General features: G+C 41.6%; 1 protein-coding gene across 1 annotated transcript; it reads left to right on the top strand.

Moving 5' to 3' along the window:
• The first annotated feature begins 361 nt into the window (after window positions 1-361).
• LOC139343613 (immunoglobulin lambda-1 light chain-like) lies at window positions 362-16,632 on the top strand. The gene is made up of 4 exons (XM_070981357.1): window positions 362-401; window positions 494-818; window positions 15,353-15,387; window positions 16,218-16,632. Exons 1-4 carry the CDS (start codon window positions 362-364, stop codon window positions 16,541-16,543), a joined length of 726 nt encoding a protein of 241 aa, XP_070837458.1. The 3' UTR covers window positions 16,544-16,632.
• The last annotated feature ends 756 nt before the right edge of the window (window positions 16,633-17,388 follow it).

Here is a 17,388-nt window from a genome sequence, read left to right as displayed (position 1 = left end):
ACTCAATTCAATCCCTTTTCTTAAGAAGTGAGCAAAGAAACAAATCTATGACAATAAAAGTGCAGGAAGTCTTTTTCAAATCATCATGTTGTCATATTTTGGGGTCAGTGGGAGACATTGTCCACAGAGACAATAATGGAGACAGACAAGACTTTCCCTTCACAGAAGATAAGAGAGCAAGAAATGTGGCAAAGCATGCAGATTGAAGCAAAGCTCCTCCTCCTGTCAGTCACTCTCAGTTTCAGTGTTGTCTTAAATTGCTCCTCCAGCACCTCCTCTCCTCATCCTCCAAACCCTCCAATCTGTCAGCAGGAAGCTCACTTTCCAAGTTCCAAGGCCATTCTCAGCACACACTGACAACATGCTGGGGACCCTCTGCACTCTCATCACTGCTCTAACATGTAAGGAGGCTGACTTACTGCAGCTTTCAGCTCATGTTGGATTCATCAGTCTGTGTGTTTCTCGCGACTTCATGTCATCTTGTTGTTTCCAGGTGTGAGTGGTGTGACGGTGGTGACACAGAAGCCTCCTGTTGTGACACTGAGGACAGGAGAGACAGCCACCATGGACTGTAACCTGGGCACTGTGACTAACTATGATGCTTGTTGGTACAAACAGATTCCAGGAGGAGTTCCTCAGTTTGTTCTGAGGTTTTATCACAGCTATAGTTCTCCCACCTATGGCTCTGGTTTCTCGTCTCCAAAGTTCACATCTACTCATCAGTCACAATCAGATTATCGTTTGATCATCAGCAATGTGGAGGAGGGAGACTCAGCAGTCTATTACTGTAAAACATGGGACAACTCTGCTAAAGAGTGGGTATCACAGTGATTTAGACTGTGACAAAAACCTCCTCACTAAATACTTCTGCTTTCTGAGTCTCTGACACTCGTCCACTGATAATTGAGCCACCAAACAAGCTCAGTGTAACATCCAATCATGTACAATTTGTTATGTTTAGTAAATCAAAGTTATTTTAATTTGGACCCAAGAGGCAGAAACAAAACAGCACGAGAAACAAGGGAGCTGTTCAAAAACACAAACGGTTTATTACAACCAAACAATAACCACCAAATACGACCAAAAAGACCCGAAATCCAAGAAAAACATAAATTCAACCTTAAACATAATTTCTACGACTCCGTGGCGAGCGGGTAGGACAGCAGACGACTCTGCAGATGAACTACCTAATGAAACCACAATGAGATACACACACAGAAAACCAAAGCGAGATACGCACACAGGCGACTATGAACAAACTAAATCCAAGGTTACTATGAGCACAAAGACGAAATGGCTGGAAAGTCAAGGCGAGACACGAGATAATCTGGCAGCGGGATGATGCCGCTACGCTGCTTAAAAGCAGTGGAAATTAGTGGAGTCAGCCTCAGGTGCGTCGTCTGCCCACAGCACTGCCAGGCCACACCTCCACTGCAGACACAGAGGGAGAAAAAACACACACAGACAACTAAGAAAAGAAAAATCATAATCACACACCATAACACAATCATTTGTTTTAGAAAATTAGAATAATTTTATTGTTTTTTTCCCCCAGAATTGACAAAGGTATATATTCAAGTATGTTGCATTTATTATTTTACAGTAATAATATTATTATTAATAAACTAATTGGAGAAGTGAACCAGTAAAAACACTCCACTTTCATGCAGAATAAATTAGTTTTTGTTTTGTTTTGTTTTGTTTTGTTTTGTTTTGTTTTGTTTTGTTTTGTTTTGTTTTGTTTTGTTTTGTTTTTCTTTACAGGTCAGGATTCACACCTGGTGCTGTGTTTAAATGTTCTTTATTCAACAAATGATCTGGAGGTCTGGTGGACTGCCAACATTGTGATTTGAAAAGATTGTTTTGTTTGTTCTATTTACACATAGTTAAATGTTTATGTTGACCGTTGTTCAGCTTTGTTCTGAGCTGTATGTCTATTTCTGTACGTACATTGAGGGCAACAGAAAACCAAATTCTTTGTGAGTCGAAACATACTTGGCCATTGAAGCCGATTCTGATTGTTACTCAACACTGTTTACTGCTCATACTGTAATAAACAACTGTGAGAAACCCTCAATCTGAAATCCAGCAACACCATATTTATTATGTGATCATATTTTGATTCAAACAGCACCTTAAAAAGAACATTTGTACCACCCCTGAGAATATCAACACTGATGTAAACTCCTCCTCCTCCTCCTCCTCCTCCTCCTCCTCCTCCTCCTCCTCTCCTCAGTGTCTTTATAAGCTTCAGTCTCTCTTCTCCTCACACTCCGACCCTGCTCACCTCTCAGCTGGACAGTAAGGGACGTTTACAGCACACACTGACAACATGCTGGGGACCCTCTGCACTCTCATCACTGCTCTAACATGTAAGATATTCTTCTCATTGCTTTTATAGCTCATATTTTCACACACAAACCTTTCACTCATGGATTTTTCTCTCTTTGTTGACAGATGTTGATGCAGTGATCGTGCTGACCCAGACGCCTGCTGTCCACACAGTTTCTCCAGGACAAGAGGTTGTTCTCAACTGCAACATTCAGAGAGATGATGGAAATTATGTCAGTTGGTACAAACAGGTTCCTGGTGAAGCTCCTCAGTATGTTCTGAAATTTTACCACAGTCACAGTTCACCCTACTTTGGAACAGGATTCTCCTCAGACAGATTCAACTCTAAAGCCTCATCAAACACAGATTACCAGTTCATCATTAAGAGGGCAGAGGCAGGAGACTCTGCTGTCTATTACTGTGAAACATGGGACGGCTCTGCTTCTGCAGCTGTATCACAGTGATTTACACTGTGACAAAAACCTCCTCACTAACTACTTCTGCTTTCTGACTCTCTGACACTTCAACTGATAATAGAGCCAGTAAGGAACTGAGTGAAACATCTCATCTGAAGTATATATTTCCATCCATCCATTTTCTATGCCACTTATCCCTTTCGGGGTCGCCGGGGGCCGGAGCCTATCTCGGCTGTCAACGGGCAGGAGGCGGGGTAAACCCTGGACCAGTCGCCAGCCAATCGCAGGGCAAAGTATATATTTGTTTTTTGTTTTTTTGTGTGTGTGTTTTATTGGTGCTGGTCACAGATTCTTCCATCCCTGTGCAGCACACATGTAGGACACCAGGGATTTGTCAGCTCTGAACCTAAAGGAATTGACAGCTTAGCTGAGGAGGGAGCACTGGCTTGTTTTTTTGTGTTCTTGCCATCGTCAGCTTCCTCTTGACGAGCTCCTGCTCCAGTTTGTGAGAAACAAAAATGTTATCACATGTGATTCTGTGACCACGGAGTCTCTTGCATCATTTCCAAGACAGCCCACATGAGCCCATTCCACTGCTGCTGACTTCTCACCTGATGAAGTCTCTGGAGAGGCTGGTCCTCATCACTGGACCATCACTGGACCCCCTTCAGTTTGCCCACCAGCCAAAGTACAGGTTGGGCTGCACAGTGAGAGCCATGTTCTTTGATTTCTCCAGTGTGTTCAACACTGTCCGGCCGGCCCTGCTGGTATGCAAGCAGACAGTGATGCAAGTACACACTCACCTGCAGATGTTTCGGGTTTGTGAATCTGCAGCTGTAACTAGCAGGCAGGTAACAGTGAGATGGTGAGGTGATGAGACTAATAAAGATTGCTGGCTAGCTCGCCTGCCCACGGGCCGTCAGTGAGTTTATTTGTGTTTATTTTTCTTCCCGTCTATTGACACAAATGCCACGTTCATGTTTAAAGTCATATTTTATGCCATTAGAAAGCAGAGATTCTGGTGAATCTATTGGTGCAAACCCTTTCAAGGTACAGTCACAACAGAAGGCACAATTAACGGCAACAGCAGACTGTCGTCATTCAGTGATCCACAGATCAATAACACTCCAACAAAAAACATCTGTTAACATCGACAAAGATCCACATGATCCACTGCTGTGAACATATTTAGTCAAAAACTTGAAAATAATCCACAGAAAGATGTTTTCTCCTTTCAAATTAGTGGGCCATGGGCTTGTCTTCCACTTGTCTTCTGTTTTCCCCCTTTACAACTTTTGGAAAGTCTCAGGTTTCAAATGACACCTCACTTGACCAATCACGATTCACTACATGGAGCCCAGCAACCAGAGAAGCCAATCACAGTCTGAGTTGAACAGGAAGGCCTCCTCTTCTTCTGTGTGAACACTGAGCCAGTCAGAGCCGATGTTGCAGATGACTGACGCACCCAATAGCCAATGAAATTCTGAATATGCTGAAATGCCACTTCAGTGAGTTATTTCCAACCCCAGTCACCTGAAATCAAGGATTTCAGTGCTAATAGTGAGATTACATACAATTTGGAGTGATACGTATAGAATAAATGGCACTCAATTCATCCAACTCAAATCCTTCACTTCCCAGCCCTCCCCCGTCTCTTCTGGTGTGCCCCAGGGCTCTGTCCTGGGGCCCCTTCTCTTCATCATTTATCTTCTACCTCTTGGTAATATCTTCCGTAAATTTCATATCCATTTCCACTGCTTCGTGGATGACACCGAGCTCTATCTTTCCAGTAAAACGACCTCCACTCTCCCACCCTCTTCCCTCACCCTCTGTCTCTCTGAGATCAAATCCTGGTTCACCTCCAACTTCCTTAAACTCAACAGTAACAAGACCGAACTTGTTCTCATTGGTACTAAATCAACCATATCCAAAACCAACAGTTTCTCCCTCAACATTGACAGCTCCACAGTGTCCCCCTCCCCTCAGGTTAAGAGTCTGGGTGTCATCCTCGACAGCTCACTATCTTTCCACTCTCACATCAATAGCATTACCCGGTCTGCCTATTTCCATCTACGTAACATTAATCGTCTCCGCCCCTCTCTCAACCCTCACACCACTGCCATCCTGGTTCACAGCCTTGTCACCTCCCGCCTTGAGTACTGTAATTCACTCCTTTTCAGTGTCCCTCACAAGTCCCTCCATAAACTTCAACTGGTTCAAAACTCTTCAGCCGGCATTATTACCAGAACTCTCTCCTCGCACCATATTACCCCCATCCTGCAGCAGCTTCACTGGCTCCCGGTCAAATTTTGAATCACTTTCAAAATCCTGCTGTATACATTTAAGGCCATCCACAACCTCTGCACCCATGGGGAGCAGAGCTTTCAGTCGCTCCGCTCCCCAACTTTGGAATTCACTGCCACCTGACATCAGAAACACCGATTCTCTCCCCATCTTCAAATCCAGACTCAAAACTCATCTGTTCCAGACTGCCTTCTCTCTTTAATTTCAGTTCTCCTTTTAGCCTGTTTTTAACTTGATGTGTTTTTAATCATTGTGCTCTTATTTATTCTGTGTATTTCGCTTGTGTTTTTGTGTAAAGTGTCCTTGAGTATTTTGAAAGGCGCTTCTAAATTCAATTCAATCTCAATTCAATTCAATTTTATTTGTATAGCGCCAAATCACAACAGAAGTTGTCTCAGGACACTTTCCATATAGAGCTGGTACAGACCAAGCTCTTTTATCTACAAAGAAACCAACAATTCCCCCATGAGCAAGCACTTGGCGACAGTGGCAAGGAAAAACTTCCTTTTAACAGGCAGAAACCTCGAGCAGAACCAGACTCTGGGTGGGCGGCCATCTGCCTCGACCGGTTGGGTGAGAGAGGAAGAGCAAGAGAGGGAGAGTGAGACAGACAGACAGACAGACACAGACAGACAGACAGACAGACAGACAGACAGACAGACAGACAGACAGACAGACAGACAAAAAAGCAGTCAGAGAGAGAGAGAGAGAGAGAGAGAGAGACAGAGACAGAGAGACAGACATGCAGTCACAGTAACAGTGACAGTGGATGTAATAACAGCAGTAGCAGTTGCAGTGGATGTCAGGCAGGGCCAAGGAGCCTCCATGGGAACCTGCAAGACGACAAAGCACAGTCACTAAATAAAATGTATTATTATTATTATTCAATATAAAGATCTTCAAATATGAATATAAATGGCCAACATTTAGATTTCTTGAATATAAATCTGAACATTGATGTCCAGATTTTTATTGTCTCAAATGGCTAGAAAAATAGTTCATAGAGGAACCATAAATGAGAAAAAAAATCTCTGTGGGGGAGTATGGCTCTGGACCCCCCTCAGATGAGGCTGAGCTTTGAATGTTGACGACATCTGGGTCCACCTCTGACTTAGACAACAGGGCTGCGTGTCTGATACTGTGGTGAATGACATTCGGGCCCCACAGGGGACATGACTGTCACCATCTCTGTTCACCCTCTACACTTGAGACCTTTGTCATCGTGGACTCCTTTGTTGAGTGGTGAAGGCTGAACCACCTACAGCTGAACTCTAGTCAGACAAAGGACTGAGATCAGAGGTGAACACATATTCTGATTAAAAAAAAAAAGAATGTTCACTGATAACGATAAAGGATAAACATGAAGTGATGCACTGATGATGATCTGACTGGAGTTAAAAATACTCGTGCAAAGGACATCAACACACCTCCAAACACCATCTGTTCATAAACATTAAGGTTATGAAATATGAGATTGTGTGATTGAACCATTTCATGCCAACAATGTGAAACCACAAACACAATTTATTTTATCTGTGAATGAAACCAGTGTTGAGTGTTGAAACTCCTCCTCCTCCTCCTCCTCCTCCTCCTCCTCCTCCTCCTCCTCCTCCTCTCCTCAGTGTCTTTATAAGCTTCAGTCTCTCTTCTCCTCACACTCCAACCCTGCTCACCTCTCAGCTGGACAGTAAGGGACGTTTACAGCACACACTGACAACATGCTGGGGACCCTCTGCACTCTCATCACTGCTCTAACATGTAAGATATTCTTCTCATTGCTTTTATAGCTCATATTTTCACACACAAACCTTTCACTCATGGATTTTTCTCTCTTTGTTGACAGATGTTGATGCAGCGAAAGTGCTGACCCAGACGCCTGCTGTTCACACAGTTTCTCCAGAACAAGAGGTTGTTCTCAACTGCAACATTCAGAGATATGATGAAAACAAATATGTCTTTTGGTACAAACAGGTTCCTGGTGAAGCTCCTCAGTATGTTCTGTATTTTTACTACGGGGACAGTTCACTCAGCTTTGGAACAGGATTCTCCTCAGACAGATTCAACTCTAAAGCCTCATCAAACACAGATTACCAGTTCATCATTAAGAGGGCAGAGGCAGGAGACTCTGCTGTCTATTACTGTGCTACATGGGACAACTCTGCTAAAGAGTGGGTATCACAGTGATTTACACTGTGACAAAAACCTCCTCACTAACTACTTCTGCTTTCTGACTCTCTGATACATGAACTAATGTTCTCTGTAACTACCCCACAGAAAAAATAAGATAATTGTGTTGTCACTGAAAAGTAGTTCAAAAGTTTACTTATACTGTAAATAAGAAATGGAATGTAACAAGGTTATAAAATTTTAATTTAGAACACAATATTTTTAATTAACAATTTAAATCTAACACAGAATGTAATCAAACAGGAAAAAACAAACAAAAAAAAAAACATCAGCACCTGTCAATCATTTTTTGTCAATCCCATTTTCTGCAGGATTGTTCTACACATGAGTGAAACATGACAAAAGGTAAACACACAAAATATTAAACATTCCGACTCAATGTGCTGTTTCCCCGCTGCTTCTCTGACGTCAGCCAGCTCTCTCGCTCCTCTCAACCATTCGGTGAATTGAAAGTTTATTTCAACCAATCCAGAGTTAGTAATTGTTGCCGAAACATTAAAAAGGTGATCCAAGAAGGTTTTTGTCGAGTATTATTTTGTTTTTGATGCATTTGAAGAAGTTTTTTTAAAAATGCTAAAATGACTGTTTTATTGAATGGAGTCTGGTGGCGCAGAAACAGCGCTACAACAGCTGTTTCTGCTTAAGCAAAACAGATCTTACTCATCAACAAAGAAGTATCTCTGTATGGATTCTTTCCATAATAATGTCTGACACTTATTTGTAGGGTAGCACGGTTGCACAAGTGGTCACACTTGTCGCCTCACAGCTAGAAGGCCCCCGGAATCCCGCTGTGGGCGCTGGTGGCGTGTCCTCCACCACGCCTTCGGTGCCTGCTGCTCGAGGAAAAAAGGGGGCCTTTCTGTGTGGAGTTTGCATGAACCTAAGGTTTCCTCCTTAAATAACTCCCACTAAAATCATACAAGAAGATCACCAAAGGAAGGAGAACCGAAGCACCGAAGGAGAACTGGTCCCCGGGCGCCGGCGCCGGCTGGCGGCTGGCAGCTGGCAGCCCACCGCTCCTGGTCTGCCGCGGAGGATCGACAGACCGAGGATGGAATAAATGCGGAGAAAATAATTTCACGGGAAGCATGCACTGTAAAAAAAAAAAAAAAAAAAGATTAGGTGACCCGACTTAACTATGTCAAGTCATCTTGTTGCTTTGACTGAGTTAATTTGAGTCAACTTATAGAGTCAAGTTTTTTACACTTCAAAACATGAGTTCATGCAACATACAGTCTGTTGACTCAACTTCCTGTATCAAGTAAGTTGAACTTAAAAATATTATTTGAGATAACTTTGAGATCTTGGTTGAATTTATTTGATCAAGTTCCTACAACTGTGAATCAAGTTGGCTCAACATGGAATACATAATTGATACAACTTGCCATTTGTTGACTCAACTTTCTGTATCAAGTAATGTGGACAGGAAAACATTACTTAAGAGAACTAAAAAAAGATGTTGGTTGAACTTATTTTATCAAGTTAGGGCAACATTATTATTTTTTCTCATGCTTTATTGCCAAGTTACTTGAGTTTACAGAAATTGCTAGATTTCAAAATTTTAAGCAAAATAATATCTACAAAGAATCTCCATGAGAATTAGACAAACTAAATATTAACCCAAGAAAAAATAGCTGAACAGACAATTCAATAAGGACCTTTATTTAACCCCCAACAAGTCCAACTTCAAGCAGCCTTGCTTCAAAATAAGTGTCAATGGATGTCAAGACATCAAAAAAGACCTTCTTTGGGACATGTTAAAAAATAGCCCTTACACCCTCTAACACACTTTTGCTTGGGACTGCTCACAGACTGAAATTACATTGTCCCACACAAATAATAATAATAATATAATACATAAAAAGAAGAGCCTTCCTTTGGGGAAAAACAATAACTCTCCGAGTTCAACAGGGTCCTTTCTGAGTGAATGTTCTGAGTTGCTGCAGTAAATTGCAAAGAGTCATAAAAACAAACAAAAAAAACGTATCTGAGAAACTTGCTCAAAATGTTGAAAATGAAAACATTCAAACATTACTGAAATGTCCACTCTCTTGACAATTTCTCTATAACATCACATGGATTAGTGTTCCTCCAAACAGAGCAATAGAAATAAGTCAGAAAATGAAAACAAGGTGGACAGATAATGGACAATTAGTGTGCGTTGGTTCAGCGAGCAGAAACACTTGCAGGACCACCTCATTGAGGGGCAGTTGCCCCAAACAGCACAGCCTACACTGAAGTGAAGTAACCCTGTACAGAAGAAAGAAAGAAAGAAAGAAAGAAAGAAAGAAAGAAAGAAAGAAAGAAAGAAAGAAAGAAAGAAAGAAATACAACCATTATCAGCACAAAACACACTAAGTTCAGTTTCCTTATTGTGTATGTGTATTTTTAGATGTGCAAAATACTGTGCATCACCACAAGTCTCTGAAAAATTGCACAGTTCACAATTTAAAGCTTTCAGATTTTAATGTATCCTAACATGAAATAAACACGACTTTATTATAAAGTGGACACACTTGGCCATGTCACTCATCTGAATGGTAAGTGATTACATTGTAAAAACAGAAGCCACATGGCACAGCACTGACAAGACAGCGACAAAAGAGAGCTTCTCATGAGTGATGTGTGTACCGTTACATTTTGTATCCATGGCAACGCACAGCGGTGGCAGCCATAGACATAATATACGTAGACGCCTCATTACGTGCTGGAGCATAATCAGGCATCGCCGCCATCTTGGGTGGGTCTCCGCTAGCACCAGAGCCAACCAAAGTCAACGTAAAGAGAGCAACTATGCCCCTATTTTATTTATTTATTTTATTTTATTTAGCTTCCCAGCCCCAGTTGCAAGCTTAACAGGGTAGTGTAAGACGCTGGAATGATCTGGAATTTTAAAGCTTACTTTTCCAGGCCAATGAAGTGCCGAGTTCTCACCCTCTGAAATGCACATCGCCTCTCCTTAATCCTAAAAACACTCATTGTGAAAAACTTTCTCTCTGCTTATCTCTGGTTCTCGGTTGCTGTTGTCTCTTGCTGTCGGACGCGCACCGGAAGTATTGCCCGGAAGTACTGCCCCGCACACTCAAGTTCAAAGGTCAACGGTCGCCATATTGTGCACGGAGCGAAACGGGGTGCTTTTCATTACATAAATTGGTCTCCTCGTCTCCTCCACTCGCTTCCTCTCCTCGCGTCTTAGCTCCGCCCAGCGAGGACATGAAAGAGGGATGCGAGGAAGGGACGTGAGGACGGAGGAAACGAAACTCCGAAATGAAAAATCCTCGCTCCACAGCGTCAGTCCGAAGCGACGTCAATTACTGATGACGTTTGCACAGCTGTAAAAGCTGTAAAACGTGATATTATGGTCAGATCTGCAGTCAGACTGTTCTACTCCTGATTGCTATTGATGAGGTTTCAATTATATGCCGTTAGAGGCATAATAGAGGACGGGTGTGTGGTAGATTAAACCAACAGCCTTGTAGCCTTGCTTTAAAAAAACGTAAATATATACCAAGAATTTTCATTAATTTCTTGGTGACAGATACAATTGTTAAAAGGCCACAGTTGAAACAAGAATCAAGATTACATTTGTGAAGACCTGCTCCCGCCATGATTCAAACGTGTGCCACATACGACACGCCCCTTAAATAATAAAAGACTTCCGCGTAGGCTACACCGGTGTATCCTCACTCTGATCTCCTTCCGAAGCCTCCTCTCTCCTCGCTCCTCGTCTCCTTCAGGTGCATTTAAGCAATTGGAAGATCCTTCATCATGGCGGAGGGGAAACGACTTCCGGGTCGACGAAGGAGAGAGGAGACGAGGAGGCACAATTAAATGCAATGAAAAGCACCCTAGGAAGCGTCAGTCAATGAGGCGTCTACGTATATTATGTCTATGGTGGCAGCTGCCAGATGAAGATCAGACCCGGGTTTTTTTGGTCCATAGGAAAGGAGCTATATGCCGATCTCTAGCGGGTCGACTAGCATTAAAAAACCCGCATCGACCCCGCTTATTTCATTGGGGAAGCGGCTCATAGTTACCGGGCTGACACGTTTTTTTTATTTTTTTTTTTTATTTAAACTCGGTCGACCCGCTTTCAAACGGCATAGGGCTCCTTTCCCACTGGCCAAAAAAACCCCACACGCAGCCGATGGGCTGCGTGGCCGTTCAACCCCACTGCTACGCGTTGCCATGGATACAGAGTGTAACGGCACACCTGAAAACAATCACCTATCACTACGTGTTTATACAGCACCTAACTCTACATAAAAAATATCCATACACTACGGAGGTGGTCAGTGTTTTTCCACTCCTCTTCCTCGTGGAACATAAGTTGCTCTGTTATTTCGCTGCCTTGTCAATCCTGTGCCAGGTTGTTTGAGTGCGAGCAAAGCCTCTTGTACAAGTCGCAACGTCACGTATATTAGCGGGTTGATCCAGATATAATATTCCCACAGTTGACACATTTTTCCGTAATAATAAAAGACAAGTCGCGCACTGTTTCACTCCTATAAGAGTACACTGTCGGTGCCGAATACTTGTTACAGTCGAATATGAGGCTCAACCCTACATTAACTTGCTGTTTCACTCTGGCGGCGCTAGCTAGCTAGCGCTACATGCTAAAGTATTTCCGAAAAAGAACGAACATGAAATATTCATCACAGGTTTAATATCTTGACGGATCATTTGAGATGGAGAGACATTAGACGACCAATGCACATTACCAACAGATGAACTAACTAAGCTAAAATAATTTTAAATGTACTTACTGGACGTCTCGGCTCCGAGGTAAAAAGATGGCAGTCGGCTCGGATTTAAAGTTCAACACTGCGCGTGACGTCACATTGCGGGCGCATGCGTGTTGGTTGAAATGCCCGCACGTATTTTCTGAAGTTAACTGAATGGATTATCATGGGTTTTTAATGAGTTTCCGCGCTTTTTTCAAGTTGAAGTTAATTGAACTCTTCTAGCAGACCTCCACCTGCCCAGCAAGATCACGGGACTCTGCCGTTCACCTCAGGCGCACGAGGACATCGTTTGCATGAAACTGTGGCCAGGTAAGACTCACTATGCAAAAAGTACACATTTGAATAACATGCCTAAAACTCAGTGATAGTTTATGATGTATTTGTAAAATCTACGGAGAAATATAACTGTTTTTGACAGTATGGCAGTCGCTTTCGTCCCGAAGTGAGGACTCTAACGGGACGCTGCGGGGCTCGCCGAACCCCAGTCAAAAATCTATAAATTTAAAGTTATCTCGCTTTTCTCCTAAATCTGTGTCGGTCCGCGTGTTTTCGATCTGGGAAAGTAATCAGTATGCTCTGCTGAGTAATTCGGCTTAAAAAAATGACCATGAAAAGGTTTTTAAAGTGTTTTTTCAGTGCTTCATCAATTGCTTGTTAGATCAGGCGAATTGAACTGCGTTCGTCTATGGCTCATCGAAGCTATGGCTTGTTGGGTGCTTCTTGACATTAACGGATCATCAATGTCGCGTCTTAGCTGACATATTTCTGTTCTATGTTTGTTTTATTTTGTATGGGGCAGCAATCTCTCCACATAATTGGCTGTTCAAGGTCAATTATAGGTAGGGTTGCCACCCCTCCCGTAAAATACGGAATCATTCATTAATTGACAATTAAATGTTGGGACCCGGGGCCCACGGTACCGCCCAACCCTACATCCCACTATGTCCAATCATTTGTTTTAGTAAGAATTTTGTTTTCTTTCCACAAGAATTGACAAAGGTAGATATTTACAAGTATGTTGCATTCATTCTTTTACAATAATAATATTAATCATAATAAACTTGTTGAAGAAGTGGACCAGTAAAAACATTCCTCCCTCATCCAGAATAAATTAGGATTCACACCTGGTGCTGTGTTCATAGTTTCTTTACTCACAAAATGTTCTGGCGGACCGGCAACATTGTGGTTGTAAAAAGATTGTTTTGTTCGTTCTATGTACGGATAGTTAAATGTTTATTTTGACCTTTGTTCAGCGTTGTTCGGAGCTGTATCTCTATTTCTTTGTACATACTTTGAGAGCAACAGAAAACCAAATTCCTGGTGTGTAAACATGATTGTTACTGAAAACTGTTTCCTGCTCATACTGTCATAAACAAGTGTGAGAAACTATCAATCTGAAATCCAACAACATCATATTTATCTTATCTTATATTTATTTATGTGATCATATTTTCTTTGTCTTTTGACTCAAACAGCACCTTTAGAAGAACATTTGTACCACCTCTGAGAATATTAACACTGATGTAAACTCCTCCTCCTCCTCCTCCTCCTCCTCCTCCTCCTCCTCCTCCTCTTCTCCTCTCCTCAGTGTCTTTATAAGCTTCAGTCTCTCTTCTCCTCACACTCCAACCCTGCTCACCTCTCAGCTGGACAGTAAGGGACGTTTACAGCACACACTGACAACATGCTGGGGACCCTCTGCACTCTCATCACTGCTCTAACATGTAAGATATTCTTCTCATTGCTTTTATAGCTCATATTTTCACACACAAACCTTTCACTCATGGATTTTTCTCTGTTTGTTGACAGATGTCGATGCAGTGATTGTGCTGACCCAGACGCCTGCTGTCCACACAGTTTCTCCAGGACAAGAGGTTGTTCTCAACTGCAACATTCAGAGATATGATGGAAATTCTGTCCGTTGGTTTAAACAGGTTCCTGGTGAAGCTCCTCAGTATGTTCTGAGATTTTCCTACGGGAGCAGTTCACTCATCTTTGGAACAGGATTCTCCTCAGACAGATTCAACTCTAAAGCCTCATCAAACACAGATTACCAGTTCATCATTAAGAGGGCAGAGGCAGGAGACTCTGCTGTCTATTACTGTCAAACATGGGACGACTCTGTTGATGCAGCTGTATCACAGTGATTTTCACTGTGACAAAAACCTCCTCACTAACTACTTCTGCTTTCTGACTCTCTGACACATGAACTAATGCTCTCTATAACTACCCTACATGAGACTGTCAAAAACTCAAACCAGCGTCATCAATCTGATCTTGAAAAACCAGTGTCTTATAAAATTTTCATCCAAATCTCTCTCAACACTGAAATTGATGAAATAATTAGATTTAGCATTTGTTGTTTTCTTCTTTTCATTTAATTCTTTTCATTTGCACGACACAGTAAAAACACCAACTACTGATAAACAAAGATAAACAGAGAATTTCATTCTTACTGTTGGGGATAAATATATGTGGTCAATATCTGTATTGATCAGTCAGTGGAAATGATGAATCACTTCTGTTTGTGGTCTCAGAGACTCCGTCTGTGAAACCAGATTAAATACAATGGATTTGAATCAGCTCCATCTGTGTGATTGGTGCTGTCAGCACTTTTTATGCAGCATTTCACCTCCCAAACATCAAATCAGTCTCCAGAAGTTCATGTTATTGCAGTTTTATAACAGTCTGTTCATAAGAGGTCTAACAGGGAGTTTGACCTCTCTGACGTTTAATTGACCTCAAACATCAGAAATGTCACCATGTGTCAAAACATCTTTCACTTTTCTACATATTGAGTTTTAATGAGGTCATAAGAAGAACATATTGAGTATATTTGCACATACAGCAGTGGGTCTGTGGGTCTCCAACAAAGTCAACAAAACACAGGGTGAACACTGTTACAGGACCAAATCCACAGCCTGATAAGTTCAGTACAGCAGGAGCCATTTTTGTGAGTCATTATGTCTCTGACATTATATCAGCTGCTTTGGTTAAATCTGATCGTTTGAAGACGACTTTTGGCTGCAGCAAGTGAAACAGAAAATGACTGTTATCCCATCCCTGCAGTCAATAACGGCCAACCAAGTTCAGCTGCATTGTCTGAATGATGTTCCTCATTAACGTTGGACTGAATTGACTGATGATATCTGGACTTTGAACATGTCCAGCATGAAAACAAAAGGATGCAGCAGAAGACTGAGAATCAGTCCTCAAGTCCAGCAGTGTCTGTGAGCAGAAGCAGACTGATGAAGTGAATGAGATGTTGACAGTGAAAGTTGGTCTCAACAGGATGTTTCAGTTCCACTCCCCTCATCAGTGAGAGTCAGGAGGTTTTTGTACGGCCATGTGTACAAACTGAATCACTGTGGTATTCGGACAAGGCACCAAGCTGATTGTGACAAGTAAGTACTTTTTAACTGATCACAAAACAAGACAGATTCTCTGTTTCTGAGTCAAATTCAGTCAAAATCATCAATTCATATCAGGCTGACTGTTTAGAAAGTCAAACATGTTGTTGAGTGAATTTCACTTTGACTTCTTTTCATCTGCATTGATGCCAGACTGTGTCTTTGAGGACAAAGTAAAGATCTGCTAATGATCAAAATATGTTCAATGATATCTACAAATACTCTGAAGTGTTTTGATGGCTGAGCAATTTTAACATTTTGGCAAAATCTGTACAAAATTATTTTATATTTTCAAGACTGATGACACTTTTGTATCATTGTAAAACCAAATGCTAAATAATCTGTCAAATGTAATTTATTCTGTTATATCAAGACTAGATTACTGAGTTTAATTTATTAATGTTTACTTACTAATCTTTTAAAGTTTAGGAAATTGTTTGAAGTTTTTTATATACATGAATATTGTTTTTTCTCTCGATGATTAGACAGACAACAGCAAAACAGCTAAATGACCACTGATTTACTGTCGTGCCATTTGTGAGACACAGAAAGTGACTTCATGAATTTGTTCAACATAAAAATGATCCTGAATGAATCCAAGTATTTCTAAGTTTGTAACTGATAGACTTTGTTTGAAACAGGAAGAGTGCTCATATTTTAGGTGATGATTTCAAAATGTTTTCACTCATTTAAAACGCTTCTTCACTTCTTCACTGTGTTTGTTGTATTGTTGAAGAAAACAGGTCAATAATCTGCTGCTGTCATGCTTTGTATCAGTGATTCGATTTGGAGTTATTTGATGAATGTCCTCCATGTATTTTCAGGCTCCAGCCTCCCTCCTCCTGTCTTCACAGTCTTCCCTCCGTCCCGTGCTGAGCTCCAGTCCAACAAAGCCACTCTGGTCTGTCTGTCCAGTCAGTCTGTGCCTTTTGCAGATGTGAGCTGGTTGTCTGGTGGGAGTCCAGTGAGCAGCGGGATCTCCACCAGCACCGCTGTTCAGCAAGCAGACCAGACTTTCCGAATCAGCAGCTCTCTGGCCATCCAGACGTCAGACTGGGACATGGATAAGGTTTACACATGTAAAGTGTCTTTGGGCTCCCAGACTTCACAGAAAGACATCAACAAGTCCCACTGTCCCACTCAAGAATAGCAGAGGAGCAGAATGAGCATTTCAAAGCTGCTTCTTTACTCTTTGTGCTCTTTGCTCATGACAAGGTTGACATGTTAGAAAAGATGTGTCTGCATGCTTGTAATAAATGTTGTGACAGTGAGGTGGAGGTGTTGTATCAGCTTTGCAACTGCTGCGTTTGTCCAGACTCATTCAATAAAAAGTAAACAGACCAAAAACTGTGGACAACAAAAGTGTTTTCATTTATTTGCTTTGTTGAAAACATCATTTAAAACAATAATGTTCACCAAAATGTTGTAACTGTCAGGAGATTTTATTTTACTCCTCGTGTTCATCTCACATCTCATGAATCCAGGACACAGAGATAACAGACATATTTGTGTCTGATTATTACTTCAGTGTGTTTTCTTCAGAAAGCTACATTGTTATTAGGTGTTAATTTACAATAAAAGCTCAACAGAGAGATTAATATCACCTTTTTTTGGTTTAAGTTACTTGCAATTGTTAAGACGTTAGGCAAATTAGATGAATTGAGCAAATGAAACTGAACGTTTATCCTCCATCAGTGAAGCGTCACCTCTCTGCTCCTCCTCTCTTCCCTCCCAGGATGCACCTGCAGGCCTCCTCTGCTTATTTATAGCTGCATGTAAATGAAGAGGTCAAGTGTCAGCTCTCTGTGAAATCAGAGGGAACTCAATTCAATCCCTTTTATTAAGAAGTGAGCAAAGAAACAAATCTATGATAATAAAAGTGCAGGAAGTCTTTTTCAAATCATCATGTTGTCATATTTCGGGGTCGGGGGGAGACATTGTCCACAGAGACAATAATGGAGACAGAAAAGACTTTTCCCTTCACAGAAGATAAGA

This window comes from Chaetodon trifascialis, chromosome 15, assembly GCF_039877785.1.
Source record: "Chaetodon trifascialis isolate fChaTrf1 chromosome 15, fChaTrf1.hap1, whole genome shotgun sequence".
NCBI lineage: Eukaryota > Metazoa > Chordata > Actinopteri > Chaetodontiformes > Chaetodontidae > Chaetodon > Chaetodon trifascialis.
The sequence above is the reverse complement of the archived record's forward strand: the minus strand, read 5'-3'. Positions and strand labels throughout refer to the sequence as shown.